The sequence below is a fragment of the Vulpes vulpes genome, chromosome 11, assembly GCF_048418805.1.
Source record: "Vulpes vulpes isolate BD-2025 chromosome 11, VulVul3, whole genome shotgun sequence".
NCBI lineage: Eukaryota > Metazoa > Chordata > Mammalia > Carnivora > Canidae > Vulpes > Vulpes vulpes.
The window spans coordinates 58390725-58409643 of NC_132790.1; the positions used below are offsets into that span (position 1 = coordinate 58390725).

Sequence of the window (18919 nt, forward strand, 5' to 3'; positions counted from 1 at the left end):
CCTGCCGCCCTGCCCGGCCCAGCCCGCCCCCGGCCCCCCCACCCCGGTTGCAGAGCACCGGAAATGCCCGTTGCTCAGGCCCCCTGGACGCCGACGCCCCCCACGTGCCAGCAGGGTGGTCCTCGAGGCCCCGCCGCCCGGCTCGCAGGCTCCCGGGCCCACGGCGGTCGCGAAGCCCCCGGCCCCGACCGCGGACGCCCCCTCCGGCCGCCCGCGCTCCCTGCGGCCCGTCTGCCGCCCCGCACGGGTGCTCGAGGCCCGCTGGCCGACCGCCTCCGTCCCAGGCCGCTCGGTCCCGGCATCTCCCCCGAGCCCCCTCGCGGGGCCACCTCCCGCCTCAGGGCCCAAGCCCGCTCCCGCGGCCGTGCGCCCCTCCTCGGCCCTCCGAACCCCGCCTGCACGCCCCGGGCCCCCGCTCGGCCCCGCTCGGCCCGCGCCCGCCAGACTCCTCCCCACGCCCCCGCCCCCGGGCCCCCGGGCCCCCGGCGTCCCCGCTCGTCCGCCCGAGCCTCCCCCGCGCCCCCCACTCGCCCCCCGTCTCACCCGGCGCCCCTCCCCCCGCCCCCGGGGCCGGCGGGCAGCGCGGGCGGCGGCGGAGGCCGGTCCCCGGGCCGGGACACACCCACCCGCCCGCCCTCCTCCTCTCCCTCGCTCCCTCCCTCCTTCCCGCCCGCCCTCCCGCCCTCGCTCGGCGCTCGCTCCTTCCCCCTCGGCCGCTCCCGCTTCCCGCGGCGCCCGGCCTCCCGCTCCGCCTCTCCGTGCGCGGCTCTCCCGGGCGCGGCTCCGGGGTTCATGGTGACTCGGCGGCGGCCGCTCCAGCCCAGCGGCGGCGGCGGAGGGAGCTGGGGCGCGGGCCCGGGCCGCCTCTCCCTGAGCGCGGGGCCGGGCGGCGGGCGCGCCCAGGCGGCGGCGGCGGCGGCGGCGGCGGCGGCGAGCGCCCCCCCGGCCCGCGGCCCCGCGCGCCCCCCGCGCCGCGCCCCCGCGCGCCTGGCTTGCGGGGGGCCGGGCCGGCGGGCGGCCGCCGCGCCGCGCACCCATGGACGGCCCGGCCATCATCACCCAGGTGACCAACCCCAAGGAGGACGAGGGCCGCGCGCGGGGCGCCAGCGAGAAAGGTGAGCGGGGGCGCGGGCGGGGGCGGGGGCGCGGGCGGGGGCGGGGGCGGGCGGGGGCGCGGGCGGGCGCGGGGGCGCGGGCGGGGGCGGGGGCGCGGGCGGGCGCGGGGCCGGGGGCGGGCGCGGCGCTCTCCCCGCGCCGCCGCTGGAGTTGGCCGCCGCGCGCCCGCACGGCCTGGGGGAGGGGTGCGCCCGCGGGCCGGGCTGGGACCTGGCGGCGGCGACCCTGACGGCCTGCGAGTTTGGGTTTGCGCTCGGCCGCCGCAGAAGTTGTGAGCGTGTGTGTGCCCTGGCAGGTGTGTGTGTGCAGGAGACTGAGAGGTCGTTAAGGGGGGTGTGCGCCTCCCAGAGAGGTGCTGAGTATGCTAAGCACCTGACAGGTGGTGAGTGTGTGTGCACACGCCAAGTGAGATTGTGAGGGTGTGTGTGCACCTACCAGAGAGGTTATGAGTGCATGTTTTTCTGCCAGGCCACGAGTTTTTGTATGTACCTTTTGTAGAGGTTTTGCATGTAGCTAAGAGGCTGTGGGGTAGGTATGTGTGTATCTGCATGAGCGTGAGCCTGCAGAAAGGTTTGTGTGTTCCCTCCTGACGGGAGTTTGTGTGTGTGCATCGTGTGCCTACACTACCCGGCTGGCAGGCTGAATACGTTGTGTCCATGGACTGAAGCCTGTGTGTCTGCCTGTGTCCTGTGTATGTGTGCACCATCGAGGCTGTGTGCCTGGGTGTTTAGTTGGTGCTGCAAGTGCTGGGGGGAGGAAAGGGGGGATGGGAAGTACCTAAGCCTACCCCCTTTTGGACTGTTCTGTCTCAATGACACCAGCCTGGTGGGAGTGCCTGCCTCTAACAGGCACTCAGGGAGCCCTTAGGGTGCCAGGTGTGTCTCTTCCCTCTGTGCTGCAGTGCATGGTTTGATTTTAGCATATTTGACTGCATCACCCTCTTCTGTTTCTTGTTCTTTTTCTTTGTGTCTCTGCTCCTCTCTGAGACTTGATATACCCCTTTCTCATATGCCCTGCTTACTGTCCTTCTAGTCAGTTGTCCTGAGGTTTTGAAGGGCCAAAGAATCTGGCTTGGTCTGTTCCGGTGACTAAAGCCTTGCCTCCCTCTCTTTATGTGTGCTCCACAAACACCTAGACTGATGTCTGGGGCAGCCCACCAGAGCACCCTCCCCTCATCCAGCCTCATCTGGCCACAGCCAACTTTGGCAAAGAATCACATTTCTTTCCATGTGTTATCCTTGCTGGGCCAAAGGGGTGAGGTGTGCAGCCTTTCTGAGGAAGGGGGTGTGGGTAGAGTGGGAGAAAAGACCCTGTCTCTTTCTAAGCAGGGACTACTAGGCAAGCCCATTGGAAAATGCAAGAAACTGCGAGAGGTACCGTCAGATTGGGGTTTTATCATCCCATTTGCACTTCTGTAGACTGTAAACATTATATGTCTGCAGACTTGTTTTCTTTTATGTAGAATTAGAAACCAAACTCCCCCAGACGTTTTCCTGTGCCTTAAAACTGCTAAAAAATTATGCAAAAAAAAAGGTGCTTCAGGTTGCCTCCCTGGGGCCCAAGCGGGCAACACATAGGTAGCCTGGCCTTCCTGCCATTGGGAGCTGTCAGTTCTTGGGGCCCTGGCCTGCAAGCACTGGGCTGGGTGTGTCCTCTTGAGGAAGGTTTAGTGGGAGGCACTAAGGTGGTTTGATGTCTGTGCTCTCCCACACTCCGGATTGAGCGCTTTGTGTGGTGCTTTGCCAGAGAGAGAATCGAGAGCTCATGTGAGGAGAGGTGCAGCATAAAAGCAAGGAAATATTTGTCAGGGCTTCAGCCCTCCTGCTGCCCCCGGCCTGAGTCAAGGAGTAGGATCCTCCGCAACTTTCTCTGTTCCTCTAGCTGCTAGACTTTTTAAAGTAGAGTCAATCAAACCAAAATCCAAACCATGTACAAATACTCAATACTCAAATGCTTGTTCTATTCAACCTCTTCACGTTGCTTTTCATGACGACCTTTTATTTTTTTTATTTTTATTTTTTTTTAATTTTTATTTATGTATTATAGTCACAGAGAGAGAGAGAGAGAGGCAGAGACACAGGCAGAGGGAGAAGCAGGCTGCATGCACCGGGAGCCCGATGTGGGACTCGATCCCGGGTCTCCAGGATCGCGCCCTGGGCCAAAGGCAGGCGCCAAACCGCTGCGCCACCCAGGGATCCCCATGACGACCTTTTATTATCTTTAACAGCTTATTTTGTTTATTTTCTAGTGTCAGGTTGGCAGATTGTTAACTGATCAGACGAATACTTGCTGCTCTCGGATGGAGTGGCTAGCTAGTAGGTTCCTCTTGCTGAAGCATTATTATAGTGCTCAATTCAGTTTTTCATTTTAAAAAATAGAAAAAAAGAGGTCAATTACAATGTGGCAAAAAACTTGAGAGCCAAACTTTGGAACAGCTTCAGATTCCTTAACCACTAAACAGGTTCAGCAATGTTTCTAGCTTAAGCACGTTGATCTATATTTAGATAGGCACAATGTATTTTACATAGTTAAATTTAAGGTAAACATTTAATCTTTTTGTTTTTATTTATGGGTCCTGGAATGTTGTACCTTTTTGTGGTAGAAAAGAAACTATTGGTTTTGAATGATTACTTTAATCAGTTATTTTGTGAAACAAATAAAAATACTGCTCTTGGATTTGATAGGAGGGTTAAATGAGATGATGTACATTAAGGACTCTGCCTGGTGTGCCACTACTCTGTAAACATTTCTTTTAAGTGTAGATTTGTTTAAAAAAAAAAAAAAAGTACTAAAAAGCTTGGGCTATGGTGTTTTGCATGAGTTGAATTACTTCTTGTCGCATTGCCACATGGTGGTGCACTACTTAGAGATGACTGTCATGATTGTCACTGTCAGCCTGGCCTGTCAGGGAAGATGTATTTCTTAGTTGTGTTTGATTTGGTTGATAGTATAAAGATGCAGAGACAGATTTCCCGGTAAGTTCAGCTAAGTGTGCTTTGCTTTCAAGAAATTTACTCTTATAAATTAGTAAGAAGATCCACTAGAAGAGTGGACAAGGGAGATAGGAACAAGGAATTATAGAAGTTATAGAAGAGGAAATCGGTTCAATAAATGTACGAAATGATCCTCTACTTCGTGTGAAATAGTTGCATACATCAGCTTGTTTAAACATTTAAATGACTGACAACATTCAAAGTAAATAAAAGATTTGGGAAATGGACACTCTTATAGACTTTTGTTAGAGAATAAAATAAACACAGACTTTTTAGAGAGTAATTCAGTACTGAATTGTTTAGGAACCTATTTGGCTGCAAGTAAAAGAAAACCAGGCTTATACTATGGCTTAAACCAATAGGAGTGTTTTCTCATGTAACAACAAATAGTCTGGAGGTAAGCTTCTGCTGATTTTCGCTCAGCAATTCATTGATAGCAAGACTGACATCACCATGACCGTCTGGGCTTTCCTTCATGTTGTAACATGGCTGCCACCCCTCCAAACACCACTGCCGCCTTCAGGGCAGAAAAAAGAGACAGTGCCAGTCGTGCCTACCCCTTTTACCTGGAAAGCAAAAAACATTCCTAGGAACTGCTCAGCAAACTTTTGCTGATGTTTACTTAGCTAGAACTGGGTCACATGGCCACCTCTAGCTGCAACAAAGTGAGTTTCCAGCTTTTCCAGCCTTTGTTGTGGGAGGCAGGAGATGATTAAAAATGGAAGGGAACAGGTGTTGGTTCAGCCCATCAACAATATAGGTGATTCCTTCAAAGGTATAGTTCTATTTCAGGGTTTTTCTCCTAGACAAATGTCTTCATACGTCATCAAAAGGTATATGTGCAAGAATTTTCACTGATGCAAAAAAAAAATCCATTCTGAGTTAAAATTTTTTTTGTAAGGTAAGAAACTTAGGTTCAGTTTTTTGCCTCTGACTCTCTAATTACTTCAGCCACATTTGTTGGAAAGTCTGTCCTTCCTCTTTTGAATTTCTTTTGCATCTCTGTCAAGAATCAGTTTAGCACGTTTGTATAGGTTTCTTTCTGGGTTCTTTATTTTGTTCTCCTGATCTGTGTACCTCTGTACATAGATTAGGACCTCTGCCTATACTGTGCAGTCTTGATTTCCGTAGCTATTATTAAGTCTTGAAATCGGATAGACTGATTCCTCCAATTTTTGTTCTCTTTCAAAAGTTATTGTAGCTGTTCTAGTTCTGTTGTTTTTCTTTTTTCCCCCTTTTTTCATATTTATTTATTTATTCATGAGAAACACAGAGAGAGGCAGAGACAGAGGCAGAGGGAGAAGCAGGATCCCTGTAGAGAGCCCAATGTGGGACTCCATCCCAGGACCCCGGGATCACTACTATCTGAGCTAAAGGCAGACACTCAATCACTGAGCCACTCAGGTGCCCCAGCAGCAGATTTTTTGTAGAAAATCTTTATCAGTTTAAAGAAGTTTCCCTGTATTCTATTTTTTCTGAAAGCTTTTGCCAAGAGTGAATGTTGTTATTTTGTCATGTACTTTTGTGCATCAACTGATATGATCATGTGAGTTTTTGTCTTTTAGTCTGCTAATGTGGTAGATTATATTGATGGATTTTTGAATATTGAACCAGCCTTCCATCCCTAAAATAAACTGCATGGTTTTATGAGGTATATAATTCTTTTTTATATTGATGAATTCTATTTGTTAATATGTTGTTAAGGATTTTTACATCTATATTCACATGGGTGATATTGTTCTATAGTTTTCTTTTTTTTTTTTTTTTTTGCATTGTCTTTAATCTGGTTTGGCATCAGGCTCACAAGATAAATTGGGAAATGTTCTCTCTTTTTTTGGAAGAGATTATGCAAAATAGGTGTTAATTTTCTAGTGAAATCATCTGGGTCTGAAGATTTCTTTTGGGGGGGAATTTGTAACTACAAATTCAATTTCCTTAATAGTTGTAGAGCGATTCAAATTATCTTGTTCATATTGGCTAAGTTATAGGTTTTTTTTTTTTAAAGAGTTAATCCATTTCATGTAAGTTGTCAAATTTATATGTAGATTTGTTCATAGTATTATTCCCATATTATCTGTTTGATGCCTGTAGGGTTTGAAATGATACATTATATTTCATTCTTGATATTGTTAATTTTTGTTGTTCTTGCTAGAGGTTTCTCAATTTTCTTGATCTTTATAAAGAACCAGCTCTTTGATTCATTAATTTTCTCTATTGCTTTCATGTCTTCAACTTCAGTAATTTCTTTTTTTTTTTTTTTAAGACTTTATGTATTTGAGAGAGAGCATGAGCAGGGGAGGGGGAGAGAAAGAAGGAGAAGCAGACTCCCCACTGAGCAAGGAGCCCGAAGGGAGGCTCAGCCCCAGGACCCTGAGATCATGACCTGAGCCAAAGGCAGATGTTTAACCAACTGAGCTAGCCAGGCACCCTCAACTTCAGTGATTTCTGTTCTTTATTATTTCCTTCCTTCTGCTCGATTTGGGTTTATTTTGCTCTTTTTCTTAGTTCTTGGAGGAGAGCTTAGATTATTGATTTGAGACTTTTCTAACGTATACATTTGTAGTGCTACAAATTTTTGTCTTAACACTACTTTTGCAATGTCCCACGAATTCTGATGTGACATTTTCACTCTGCTCAATGTATTTTATAAAAAAATAGGCTATTTTTAAGAGCAGTTTTAGGCTCACAGCAAAACTGAGTAGAAATTAGAGTTCCCATACAACGCTGACCCCATACAGGTACAACCTTCCCCCACTATCAGTGGTACATTTACTATACCTGCACCAGAGTGGTACATTTACTATAATCTATGAATCTGCACTGACACAGTTGTTATCACCCCAAGTCCACAGTTTCCATTATGGCTCATTCCTGGTGTTTTACATTCTGTGAGTTTTGACGAATGTGTAATGGCATGTATCCACCATTAGAATATCATACAGAATAACTTCACTGCCCTAATAATCCTCCGTGTCCTATTTATTCATTCCTCCCTTCTTGCAACCCCTGGCAACTACTGATCTTTTTAGTGTTTCCATAGTTTTGCCTTTAACAGAATGTTACATGGTTGGAATCATATAGTATGTAGCCTTTTCAGATTGGCTTCTTTCACTTAGCAATATGCATTTAAACTTCCTCCATGTCTTTTCATAGCTCGTTTCTTTCTAGTGCAGAATAATATTCCATTGTACAGATACACCATAGTTTGTCCATTCGCCTACTAAAGGACATCTCCGTTACTTCCAAGTTTTAGCAGTTGCAAATAAAGTGCTATAAACATCTAGGTGCAGGTTTTCCTGGAGACACAACTTTTCAACTCATTTGGATAAGCAGCATGGAGTACCATTGCTGTGTAGTAGAGTAAGAATATTTTTAGTTTTGTAAGAAACTGCCAAACTGTCTTCCAAAGTGGCTGTATCATCTTTAGTCTTCAGAAGTTTAGTTTTGACATGCCTTGGTGTGGGTTTCTTTGGATTTATCCTGCTTGGAATTTACTCAGCTCCTTGAATTTGTAGAGCATGTCTCTTGCCAAATTTGGGATGTTTTCAGTCATTATTTCCTGAAATACTTTTTCAGCATTGTTGTTTCTCTTCTCCTTCTGGGACTCTGATGACACAAATATTAAATCTTTTGCTATAGTCCACGGATTTATCAATGCTATCTTTTTTCTTTTCTATTAATCCAGATTGGATAATCTCTATTATTTGTCCTGCCTTTAAGTTCATTGGTTTGTTCCCGGTTCCCTCCATGCTACTATGTATCTTTCATCCCCTGAACTTTTATTTCAGTTTTGTATTTTTTAGTTCTAAATCTTCCATTTAGTTTTTCTTTATATATTGTATTTCTTTGCTGAGGCTTTCTATTTTTTTTTTCTGAGACTTTCTATTTTCCTCACTTGTTTTAAAGTGTTCATAATTGCTTTTATAATAGCTGCTTTAAAATCTTTATCAGATAAGTAAAACATCTGTCATCTTGGTGTTGGCATCTATTGATTGTCCTTTTTCATTCAATTTGAGAATTTCTGGTTCTTGGTTTAATAAGTGAATTACAGTTGAAACCTGGACATTTTCATATTATGTTATGAGACTCTGGATCTTATTTAAACCTTCTGTTTTATTTGATTTTCTCTGAGCCGCTCCAGCAGAGAGGGAAGAGTACTGTCTCATTATGCCAGATAGATACAGAAGTCCAGGATCTCTGCTTGGCCTCTTTTGACACCCTTCTGGGCAAGGAGGGAGTTTTGGCTTCTATCTGGTCTCCACTGAACTGCAGTGGGAGTGGTCTCATTACCACCGGGTAATGGGAAAGCCCTGACTCTTCCTTTGCCTCCTCTGACCACTCCAGTGGGAGACAAAGAGTACTGTATTGCTAGGTAGGGATGGAAGTCCAAGCTGGCCACGTGGTCTCCACTGACACCTCTGGGAGGTGGAATGGTGGAGGGGGGCTGGGGCTCTTTACCAGTGGTCAGGGATTAAAGTCCCTGCTCCCTACTTGGCCTTCTCTGACACTACCCCAGCCTCCTTACACCCTAATGAGGGTGGAATTCTTGGTACCCATGAGATTTTACTGGCACGGGTGAGGTTGGGACTACAATTTGTGTGTGTGTGTGGGGGGGGGGGAGTTGGCTACAGTAGAGCAGTATTATCTGAAAGTTTTCTGTCTTGCTAAGCTGTCCCTTTTCCAATCCTTTGGTTATAAAGAATAGTCTTTTGGAGATCCCTGGGTGGCTCAGTGGTTTAGTGCCTGCCTTGGGCCCAAGGCGTGATCCTGAAGACCCGGGATTGAGTCCTACATCAGGCTTGCTGCATGGAGCCTGTTTCTCCGTCTGCCTGTGTCTCTGCCTCTCTCTCTCTCTCTCTCTCTCTCTCTGTCTCTCATGAATAAATAAATAAAAATCTTAAAAAAAAAAAAGAATAGTCTTTTGAGGGAACTCTTGCCTACAATTGTTGGTGTTGGCTTTATCCAGCTTCTTCAGCTAAGTCTGGGCTGTTAGAAAAAAGAAAACATCACTGCAATGTCATTTCAAGTCTCAAAGTCCCTAGCTGGTCTATCTTCTTTCCACCTTTCAGAGTCTTCTGTTGTTTATTTTGTAAACAGTGTCCAGGGTTTTTAGTTATATTTGGAAAGAATAAGAAGAAAATATGTCTACTCCATGTACCTGGAAGCAGAAGTCCCCTGATTAGCTTTTAGACTGATCCAAATCAGTATTTTAAGGAAGACTGGAGTTGGAAAGTTGTCATTTTAAAGGTTTATTTCAACATTGTGTAATGTAAAAGTCAAAGTGAGTTAGTGCTTTGAGAATCTTGATTGTCCCCTAAAAAAGAGACATAGTAATGAATTCAGTATGAAATCAAGGCTAGATCAGTAGGGCTTCAGTGACAACTGTTGTTTAAATAATCTTAAAAAGATGCATTCATAAGTTTTGGTCTTAACACCAGAATTTTAGATCAGAGTTCATAGTATCCTGATTTAAATATATTTTTAATCTAATATTCTGTTTGATTGGCAGGCATGTTCAAACTCATAGCTTTGACTATTTCTCAAGCAAGAAAGCATCAATTTAAATATATAGAAATGTCTTCATAGGTTAAACACAAAGGAGTGTATCTCTGGATTTAGCACTCATGACAACTGGACATGGCTTGCTGGCCAGTGACTGGAAAAGTCTGCTTTCAGTCTAGCCTGCTCTGGAAGTCTAGGCTGCTCTGGAAGGAGGTTTTAGGGCTTCAGAAACTTGCACTACAGTGCACTTGACTGGCCTGTCCAGGTTGGAGAGTAGCCCCCCTTGGAATGGCAGGACTGGGTTTTCAGGAGGGACCACTGAGCCTCGAGTTTAATTCTGAGGTAGGTAGGTATGTATGTATTTACTTATCTACTTATCTACCTTCCAATTTTTTTATTGAGGTATAATTGACATCTGATACTATTTAAGCTTAAGTTATGTGGCATGATGACTTAGGTACATACCTACTGTGAAATGATTACTATAATAAGTTTAGGTGACATCCTTCACCTTGTGTAGTTACAAAACAGAAAACTTCCTTTTTTTCTTATAAGAGCTTTTAGGATTTACTCTTTTAGCAACTTTGAAATATACCGTACGGCAGTGTTAACTATAGTCATCGTGTTGTATGATATATCTCCAGTGCTTATTTATCTCGTAACTGGGAGTTTATAAGCTTGTTCCTTATGATCACCTTCACCCAGTCCCCCTCCCCGACTCCTTGTGTCTGGCAACCACAAATCTGATTACCTTTTCTATGAATTTGTTTTTTTTTTTTTTTTTTGGATTCCTCATATGAGTGAGATCATCCAGGATTTATCTTTGTCTGTCTGACTTATTTCACTTAGCTAATGCCCTCAAAGTCCATCCATGTTGTTACAAAGAGAAGGATTTCCTTCTTTTTTTATAGCTGTATAACCTTCCATTGTATAGGCATATACCACATCTTTATTCCTCTATTGATGGATTCTTAGGTTGTTTCCATGTCTTGGCTATCGTGAATAATGCTGCAATCAACATGAGACTGGGACAGATGTCTCTTTGAGATGGTGATTTTGTTTCCTTTGGATATATACCCAGAAGTGAGGTAAAAGCCTTTTTCTCTTTTAGTGATGTTGTGGGCAGAGGAAGTGGGATATGTGACAGTGCCAGTGGGTTTACTGGACATTTTCATTGTTCAGCTAGGAATTGGCAGAAGTCAGGAAATACTCTGGCCACCAATGATTTTAGATTTAAATATACATATATATTTTTAATATATATGTTTTTCACTTGCTCTGTCAGTACTGTTTGGGTGCCAAGGTCAGGGAATGTAAGGAGTCTCTTGAGTGATATTAAAGATATGATATATACCTTTTAACTTATTTTCCAGATCTTAAATCTTGATTTATCAGGCATTTAACGTTCAGTATTTTCATTTTTTTAAAGATTTAATTTATTTATTAGAGAGCATGAGCAGTGGGAGGGGAAGGGGGCTTAGAGGAAGGGGGAGAAGCAGACTCCCTGCTGAACAGGGAGACCAATGCGGAATTCGATCCCAGGAACTTGGGCTTATAACCTGAGGCAGATACTTAACCCACTGAGCCACCCAGACACCCCAACATTCAGTATTTTAAGTGGCCTTTCTTTTTAAAATCTACTTTCTTGAAATAGTTTTCTTCCCTTTAATATTTTAATATATATTTTCCTATTTTCAAAAAAGTGATGATGCATATTCTATGCTATATTTAAAATAAAAATAAACAAATATTTGCCTTTATGGCTCTGAAATAACATCACATAATGGAGCAAAGGCTTAGGAACTGTTTATAGCACTGGGTTGGGATGTGGACATTTTTGTATTTGGGATCAGGACGGAAAACACTAGTGGCATAGTTCTCTGAAACCAGGGCATAATAAACAGTGGTCTTTATGGATGCTAAGGATTATGTAATCACCTAAGTAATAGCTCATTTTGATTCTGAGTAGCTGCTTCAAGTTAAAAACTGAAAGGTTTCTTTGTGATTATTTGTATTAAGGCTATTTGCCAAAATGTTTTTAAATCCTGGTACTTAAAGCATTTTAAAAACTGAAGAGAAGTGGCTTAACATTTGATGACTGATACTATTCTTATTTTTCATAATTAGTATTTAACATTTAAACATTTCAGGGTATCTTGAAGTACAGGCTGCACCACCTTGTTAACATGGCTTGAAAGTACCAGAGAGAAGTCAGTGTTCCAATAGGAATGTATACTGTACTTTACATTGTATAGAATATCTTCTGCATTCTGACCAAGACTCAGCTACCATGCTTAGAATATCATTAAATTTGTTCTAAGGATTTGGCTCACTTATGTTAAAGTCAGAAACCATTGACCTTAATTCCATAGACTTCAGTAAGAGCCATATTTTCTTTCTTCTTGTTGAGGAAACAGCTCAACACATTCATTTTGGTTTTGGTTAGAACAAACATATTTCATAGCCGTCATCAAATAAGTGTGCAATTTGAGTAGCTTATGGCTTATTAACTGTCAGATGTTTAAACAGTTATTGGCGAGCAGTAATTTTTCTGCTCCACAGTTTACTCTATGTCACTGCCATAGGGCTGACTTCTTTTTGAAATGTTTTTTAGTTTGCTTTTATACTGAGGCAAATTTGCATACAATAAAAATCAGTCTTCTTCGTGTAACCCAAGGTTACAAATTTCTGTGAATGTTGACAAACTCAGGCAGCTATACAACCGCTTCCACAGTCAAGGCAGAGAATATTAACATCAGTCTCAAAATCCTCCCTGGGCCCCATTGCAGCCATCCTCCCTCTACGCTCAGCTGCCAGCAATGATCTGTTCTCTCTCCTATTGTTTTTTGCCTTTTCTGGAATGACATATTATACTAAATGGAATCGTGCAATATGTAGCCTTTTGAGTTTGGCTTTTCATTTAACCTGATGCTTTTGAAACTCATCCAGGTGGTTGCATGTATCCTCCTTTGTATTTATTGCTGGGTAGCATTCACTTGTATGGAAGTACCCCAGTTTAAAAGTGTGTGTTGTACTTTATAAAAAACTTATTTTCCAAAGTGGTAGTACCATTTTGCATTTCCGTCAGCAGTGTATGACAGTCCAGTTGTTCTGCATCCTTGTTGGCACTTAGCACTGTCAGTTTTTTATTGTAGCCATCCCTAACAACCAGTAGTGCTGAGATTCTGATTCTTTTTATGTGCTTGTGTGCCATGTAAATAGATTCTGTGCTAAGTTGTTGGTTCAAATTGTTGCCCAATTTTAGAAAATTGGATTGTTTCATTTCCTTTTTTTTTTTTTAAGATTTATTTATTTGAGAGCGAGAGTACACAAGTGAATGAAGGGAGGGGCAAAGGCAAAGGGAGAGAGAAAAACCTCAAACAGATACCCCACTGAGCATAGAGTTTGATGTGGGGCTCTGCCCAGGGCTCCATCCCAGGAACTTGAGATCCTGACCTGAGCCAAAATCAAGAGTTGAATGCTTAACTGACTGAGACATCCAGGCTCCCTGTGGATGGTTTCATTTCTTTTTATTGAGTTAGAAGTTTTTTCATATATTCTGGATATACATTCTTTGTTGAATATGTTTTGCCAAGTATTTTCTCTCAGTCTTTGGTTTGTCTTTTCATTCTCTTAGCAATATCTTTTATTTTCCAATTTTTAAAATTGTGAAATACACACAACATAAAAGTTACCATCTTAACCGTTTTTAAGAGTGCGATTCAGTAGTATTAAGTATATTCACACTGTTGTGCAACTATCGCCACTATCCATCTCCAGAACTCTTTTCATCCTGCAACACTGAAACTGTACCCATTAAACAGTAACTCCCCTTTCCCCTTCTCCCTAGTTCTTGGCAACCACCATTCTACTTTCTGTCTCTGATTTTGACTATCCTGGGTACCTCTTCTAAGTGGAGTCAGGCAGTATTTGTCTTTTTATGGCCACCTTGTTTCTCTTACTATAATGTCCTCAAGGCTGATCTACGTTGTAGCATGTGTTAGAATTCCCTTTCTTTTAAGGCTGTATAATATTCCATCACATATAGTCAGTTGACCTTTGAATAATTCAGAGGTTAAGGGCACTGACCTCCTGACGTAGTTGAAAATCTCATATAACTTTTGACTTCACAACTTAAATTGTTAATAGCCTGCTCTTGACAGGAAAGCTTACTAATAACATGAACAGATAACACATGTTTTGTATATTTGTTATATACTGTATTCTTACAATAAAGTAGGTTAAAGAAAATATTGAGAAAATCATAAAGAAGACAAAGTACCCTTACATTACTGTAAAAAAATCCATGTATAAGTGGATTCATACAGTTAAAAACCTATGTTTTTCAGGGGTCAACAGTATTGTATATGTATGTATATATGTTTTATAGCTAGTGTATATGTTATACATATTGTATAAATTTTTGTATATATAGTATATAAAGCATACCACATTTTATTTATTTTTTAAAGATTTTATTTATTTATTTAGTTATTCATGAGAGACACAGAGAGAGGCAGAGACACAGGCAGAAGCAGGCTCCCTGCAGGGTCTTTGATACCAGGACCCCGGGATCACAACCTGAGCCAAAGGCAGATGCTCAACCACTGAGCCACCCAGGTGCCCCACCACATTTTGCTTACTTATTCATTTGTCAGTGGACACTAGGTTGCTTCCATCTTTTAGTCATTGTGAGTGGGTATATATCCAAAAGTGGAATTTCTGCATCATATGGTAATTCTATGTTTAATTTTCTGAGGACCAGTGATACAGTATACCATAGCAGCTATACCATTTTACATTCCTACCAGGTATATGAGGATTCAAAATTTTCCACATTCTTGCCAACACTTGTTATTTTTGGTCTTTTATAGCAATTACCCTATGGGTGTGAGGTGTTGATGTCTTCTAAAGGGCAAAACTTGAGATGTGTTTGTATATGGATGTTGCAGTTGTTACCACCTCATTTATTGAAAAGACCACCCTTTCTCTATTGTATTGCCTTTGAACCTTTATTAAAAATCAATTGACTACATATATGTAGGACTATTTCTGGATTCTGAATTCTCCTCAAATCTTGATCACCTCTTTATTGTGAAGTGGTGTTAAGCTTAATATGGTACCAGCCATCCCTCAGAAGTAAATTTTTGGTCATGATGTAAGCAGGAGAGAAGACCAAGACATTTTACAATCTGGCAGGGAAGATTTACTCTGCATTTTGCAGTGAGGGGGGCTCTGAAAGACAAAACCTATGACTTCCTCCAGTCTTTTTTTAGGAACTTACTGAAACAGATTTTGTATGGTATATCTTTCTCTTTTTTTCAGATTTAAATTTGGGTCTGAGAATTTCTTCTAATCTTGAGTATAGTATCCTTCTGTAAAAAGCTAATACAAAAGTATAAGATAAGATAAATAAGCATTTTTCTTTAAAATATAGTCTCCCATAGTTATACAATAGTATAAAAATAGTAACTATTTTGATGGAGTCTGAGAGAACAAAGGAGTAGAATAGCACTAGAACAGAGAAATGTACTGAAGCCCCAGCTCTGAAGAGAGGGCCTGGGCTCTAGAGCCTGTGAGGGATACCTTTCAGGCTATCCACAGATGTTTGTGATGGAGGAGCCAGGGAGAAGTACTTATACTACCTGAAACAAAAGGGCAGATTGAGCTCATTCACTGGGTACCCTCATTTTTTTTTCTATTTTTTCCCCCAGGTAAGTAAAGGTGAAACTTTCCCAAGAAAGAAGTCTTCAGGGATCCCTGGGTGGCTCAGTAGGTTAGCACCTGCCTTCAGCCCAGGGCCTGATCCTGGAGTCCCAGGATTGAGTCCCATGTCAGGCTCCCTGCATGGAGCCTGTTTCTCCCTCTGCCTGTGTCTCTGCCTCTTTCTCTCTGTGTCTCTCATGAATAAATAAATAAATACATCTTAAAAAAAAAAAAAAGAGAAAGAAGTCTTCAACCAGAAAGTGTGACCCAGTTTGTATAGAGATCACAGCTGTGTTGGCCACTAATGTTAACATGCCACTTAGAAAATGATATAGAGATGATCAGAGTCTCAGAGATAGGATAACTCAAGCAAAGGGCTAACATCCTTTTCTATCTTTCTACCCCCTATCTGGGCTCTCATACCAGTTCTTCCTCTGTGAGGCTGCTTGAGGTAAATTTCTAAAGCACAGCTCTGATCATGCTACTGCCTGCTTAACGCTGTTTCTCTGTGATACCCCATTGGCCCCAAGATAAGAACATAATGTTTCATAGCCTATAACCCCTTCATGGACTGACCCTAGACCGCCTTTACAGTGTCCTATCTAGGGACCCCTCTTCTACACTGTAATGAGCTACTTGCTAAGCCCATACATGCTGTGATTTTTTGCTCCATTGTACATGTACTGATTCACTTTACTGGGATACTTTTCCCTTATGTGCTTGATGGATTCTTAGTCCTCTAAAATCCAGCTCAAGCATCAATTTCTCTTGACACCTCCTGTACTGCCTGAGTAGGATGCAGTAAACAGTGTAACATTCAAAGGCATAGGCTTCGGTTTGAATTCCAGCTTCATCATTATGAGTTGTGTGAAATTTGACAAGTTACCTAATCTCTCTGAGCCTTGATTTTATAGTAGTTAATACTTCATAGGATTATAATGAGGATTAAACAGTGTAATATATGTGTGTATACATATAGTGCATATCAAAATACATAAGTGTCTAATCAACATTTTTCTTGTTACTATTCATATTATTTCTAATTCTTTTATTCAGAAACATTTATTGAACACTCATGATGAGTTGTTCACACATACCAGGTGCCTAGATGCACAGATGAATGAGACCTGCCCATATATTTGAGGTGTTCAAGCATGTTGCTCTAAGAAAAGGTATACAAAGTGCCATGGAAGCTATTATTTATTTTATGCCTACTGTATGCCAAGTACTTTACATGCATATCTCATTTCATCCTCGAACAACCTTTAGATGTAGGTATTATAATCTGTATTTTATATCCGTGTAAACAGAGTTTCAGAGAGGTTAAGTAACTTGCTTATATGATGTAGATATAGACCTACCAAATAGTGGAGCCAGAAGTTAAACCTAGTCTGTGTGATTCTGTTAAAAGACAACATAGGTAGGGGATCCCTGGGTGGCGCAGCGGTTTGGCGCCTGCCTTTGGCCCAGGGCGCGATCCTGGAGACCCGGGATCGAATCCCACATCAGGCTCCCGGTGCATGGAGCCTGCTTCTTCCTCCGCCTGTGTCTCTGCCTCTCTCTCTCTCTGTGACTATCATAAAAAAAAAAAAAAAAAAAAAAAAGACAACATAGGTCATATTTGGAGAATACCATAAGCTCAAAAAATTTACATCCTGAAAAACAGCAACCATATTTTTCCAAAAGATGCTTCTTGCTTCTGCCAGAGGCACCATATTTAACAGGATAAGTTCTAGGGCTCACCCAAGTTGACAGGCCACATTTTCTTACAATTCATGCTCTGTTATTTATAAAACAAATTCTGTTTCCTTAAGTCTTACTATTAACTCTTCACTCTTCATATTCACTTGTGTACTGTGAACAGTAAGAAATGAGAGAAGTTAAAGTAAGGGCCAAGAATCTACTAGTTTTTCTCTCTAAAATTCTGAAAGAAGTGATAGGTTTCACTCTTATCATTCTAGGTGTGTAATTAGGTAAAAATGGAGTTTTGAGGTGTTTTGGAAAGAAAGAGTGCTAAGAAAGGCTCTTAAAGATGTTTGAATCTCATTGTATTGGTCAGAGTTCTGAGGGGCAAACCACAGAATCCATGTGAACTGTTTTAGACAGAAAGGGGTTTGTCAAAAGATTTTAGTGATTTTGTAGGCTCTGTATTATTGCCAGAGAATCAGATTTGGCTGTTTCACAGACAAGGCAAAAGGCTTAATTATACTTTAGAACTACCTAGTGAAATACATTGCTGATAATTTAACTTAGCAGCATCAGAACAAGTAACAATACTTGTTCTCCGTTAAGAGGTGCTCATTTTCTAGAAACTACTAGAAACAAAGGGAAGCCACTTTTTTTTTATAAGCTCTATACCCAACATGGGGCTTGAACTCTGTACTTGAAGATCAAGAGTCACATGCTGTATCAACTGAGCCAGCCAGATGCCCCAGGAAGCCAACAGTGAAATAATATAAGGCAATTAAAAGGAATAAACAGGAGCCACACCTGTTAACATGGCTAAAATTTTAAAATGTAACATTGAATGAAAAAGCAAATTCCATAATGTGGAACTACTAGCTACAGTGTGATACCATACAGAAATTCAAAAACATGCAAAAATAGTTTATAGTGTATGGATACATGTATATATTATAAAACTACAGAAACATCCTTTTGGAATGATGAGCAAATTCATAATAGTGGTTATTTCCCAAGAGGGAGGAAAAGGAATGGAATCAAGGAAGGCTATATAAGCAACTTCAGGTGTATACTGAATGTTTTGTATTCTATGAATTATTTCTTGAGACAAATACAGCAAGATTTTAAGAGGTGCTAGAGCTGGGTAGTTGGGTAGCCTAATATATAGTTGTTGGTTATATTTATTCTTTGTACTTCTCTTATGCTTAAATACTTCATAATTAAAAATGTTAATCCTGGAGTTTGGTTGAGTATTAAGATAAATTTTTTTTGTATTAAGATAAATTTAGAAAATTATTGCCCCCTTTACATAGAGATAAATTCCAAAGAATGGTAAAGAAGCAGTTAATGAATTTAATTGGTTCTTTTCCCAATAGGAGAGTGTTCAGGAAGATATCCAAAAAAACTTGAGCTTTCCAGAGGGGATTCTGTGATCTCAGTGCTAACTCAGGCTATGCCAGATATGCAGGTTGGAGCCAGGTCACGCCCCAGTCCTATTATGTTTCTCTCAGGTGACCTTTCAAAGGGTGTTGTGAGTGCTTGGTCTGGAGTCAGGTTGGCTTTGTGTAGAGTGCTGGCTGTAAAAGTCTATGTTGGCTTAAAATGTTCTATTTACAAATGTGTAGTCAAATAGCTTGGGTAGCATCAAAGAGATGATTTGCTAGATTTGCCAATTCTACCCCGTTATCATGGGAATTTATTTTGAGAATAAAGGAACTGAAATGTTTAGTCAAGTCCTTTATATTAAGCAAAGTAAAATCATATTGGAAGGAGAACAAAGAAATGTGTGAAATGCAAAATCAAAAGGAGTCATCTTAAAAGAAATCAACTGAAAAAGTGTTTGAAGACCTGTGGCATCCCTTGCATAGAGGCACTCATTAAGTCTTTGAACTGGTGGGATCAACATTTGGACTAGAGCT

The 18919-nt window shown here is 42.1% G+C and overlaps 1 protein-coding gene across 2 annotated transcripts in view; it reads left to right on the top strand.

Annotated features, from left to right (window-relative positions):
• The first annotated feature begins 933 nt into the window (after positions 1-933).
• The window catches only part of CTDSPL (CTD small phosphatase like), a 116502-nt gene continuing 98516 nt past the window's right edge, over positions 934-18919 (top strand). The window contains exon 1 of one of the 2 annotated variants that reach the window (XM_072726455.1): positions 934-1115. In XM_072726455.1, coding sequence (XP_072582556.1) covers positions 1037-1115 — 79 coding nt within the window. In that variant the 5' untranslated portion in view covers positions 934-1036. The remainder of the gene's footprint in view (positions 1116-18919) is intronic. The other variant, XM_072726454.1, reaches the window with a different exon arrangement.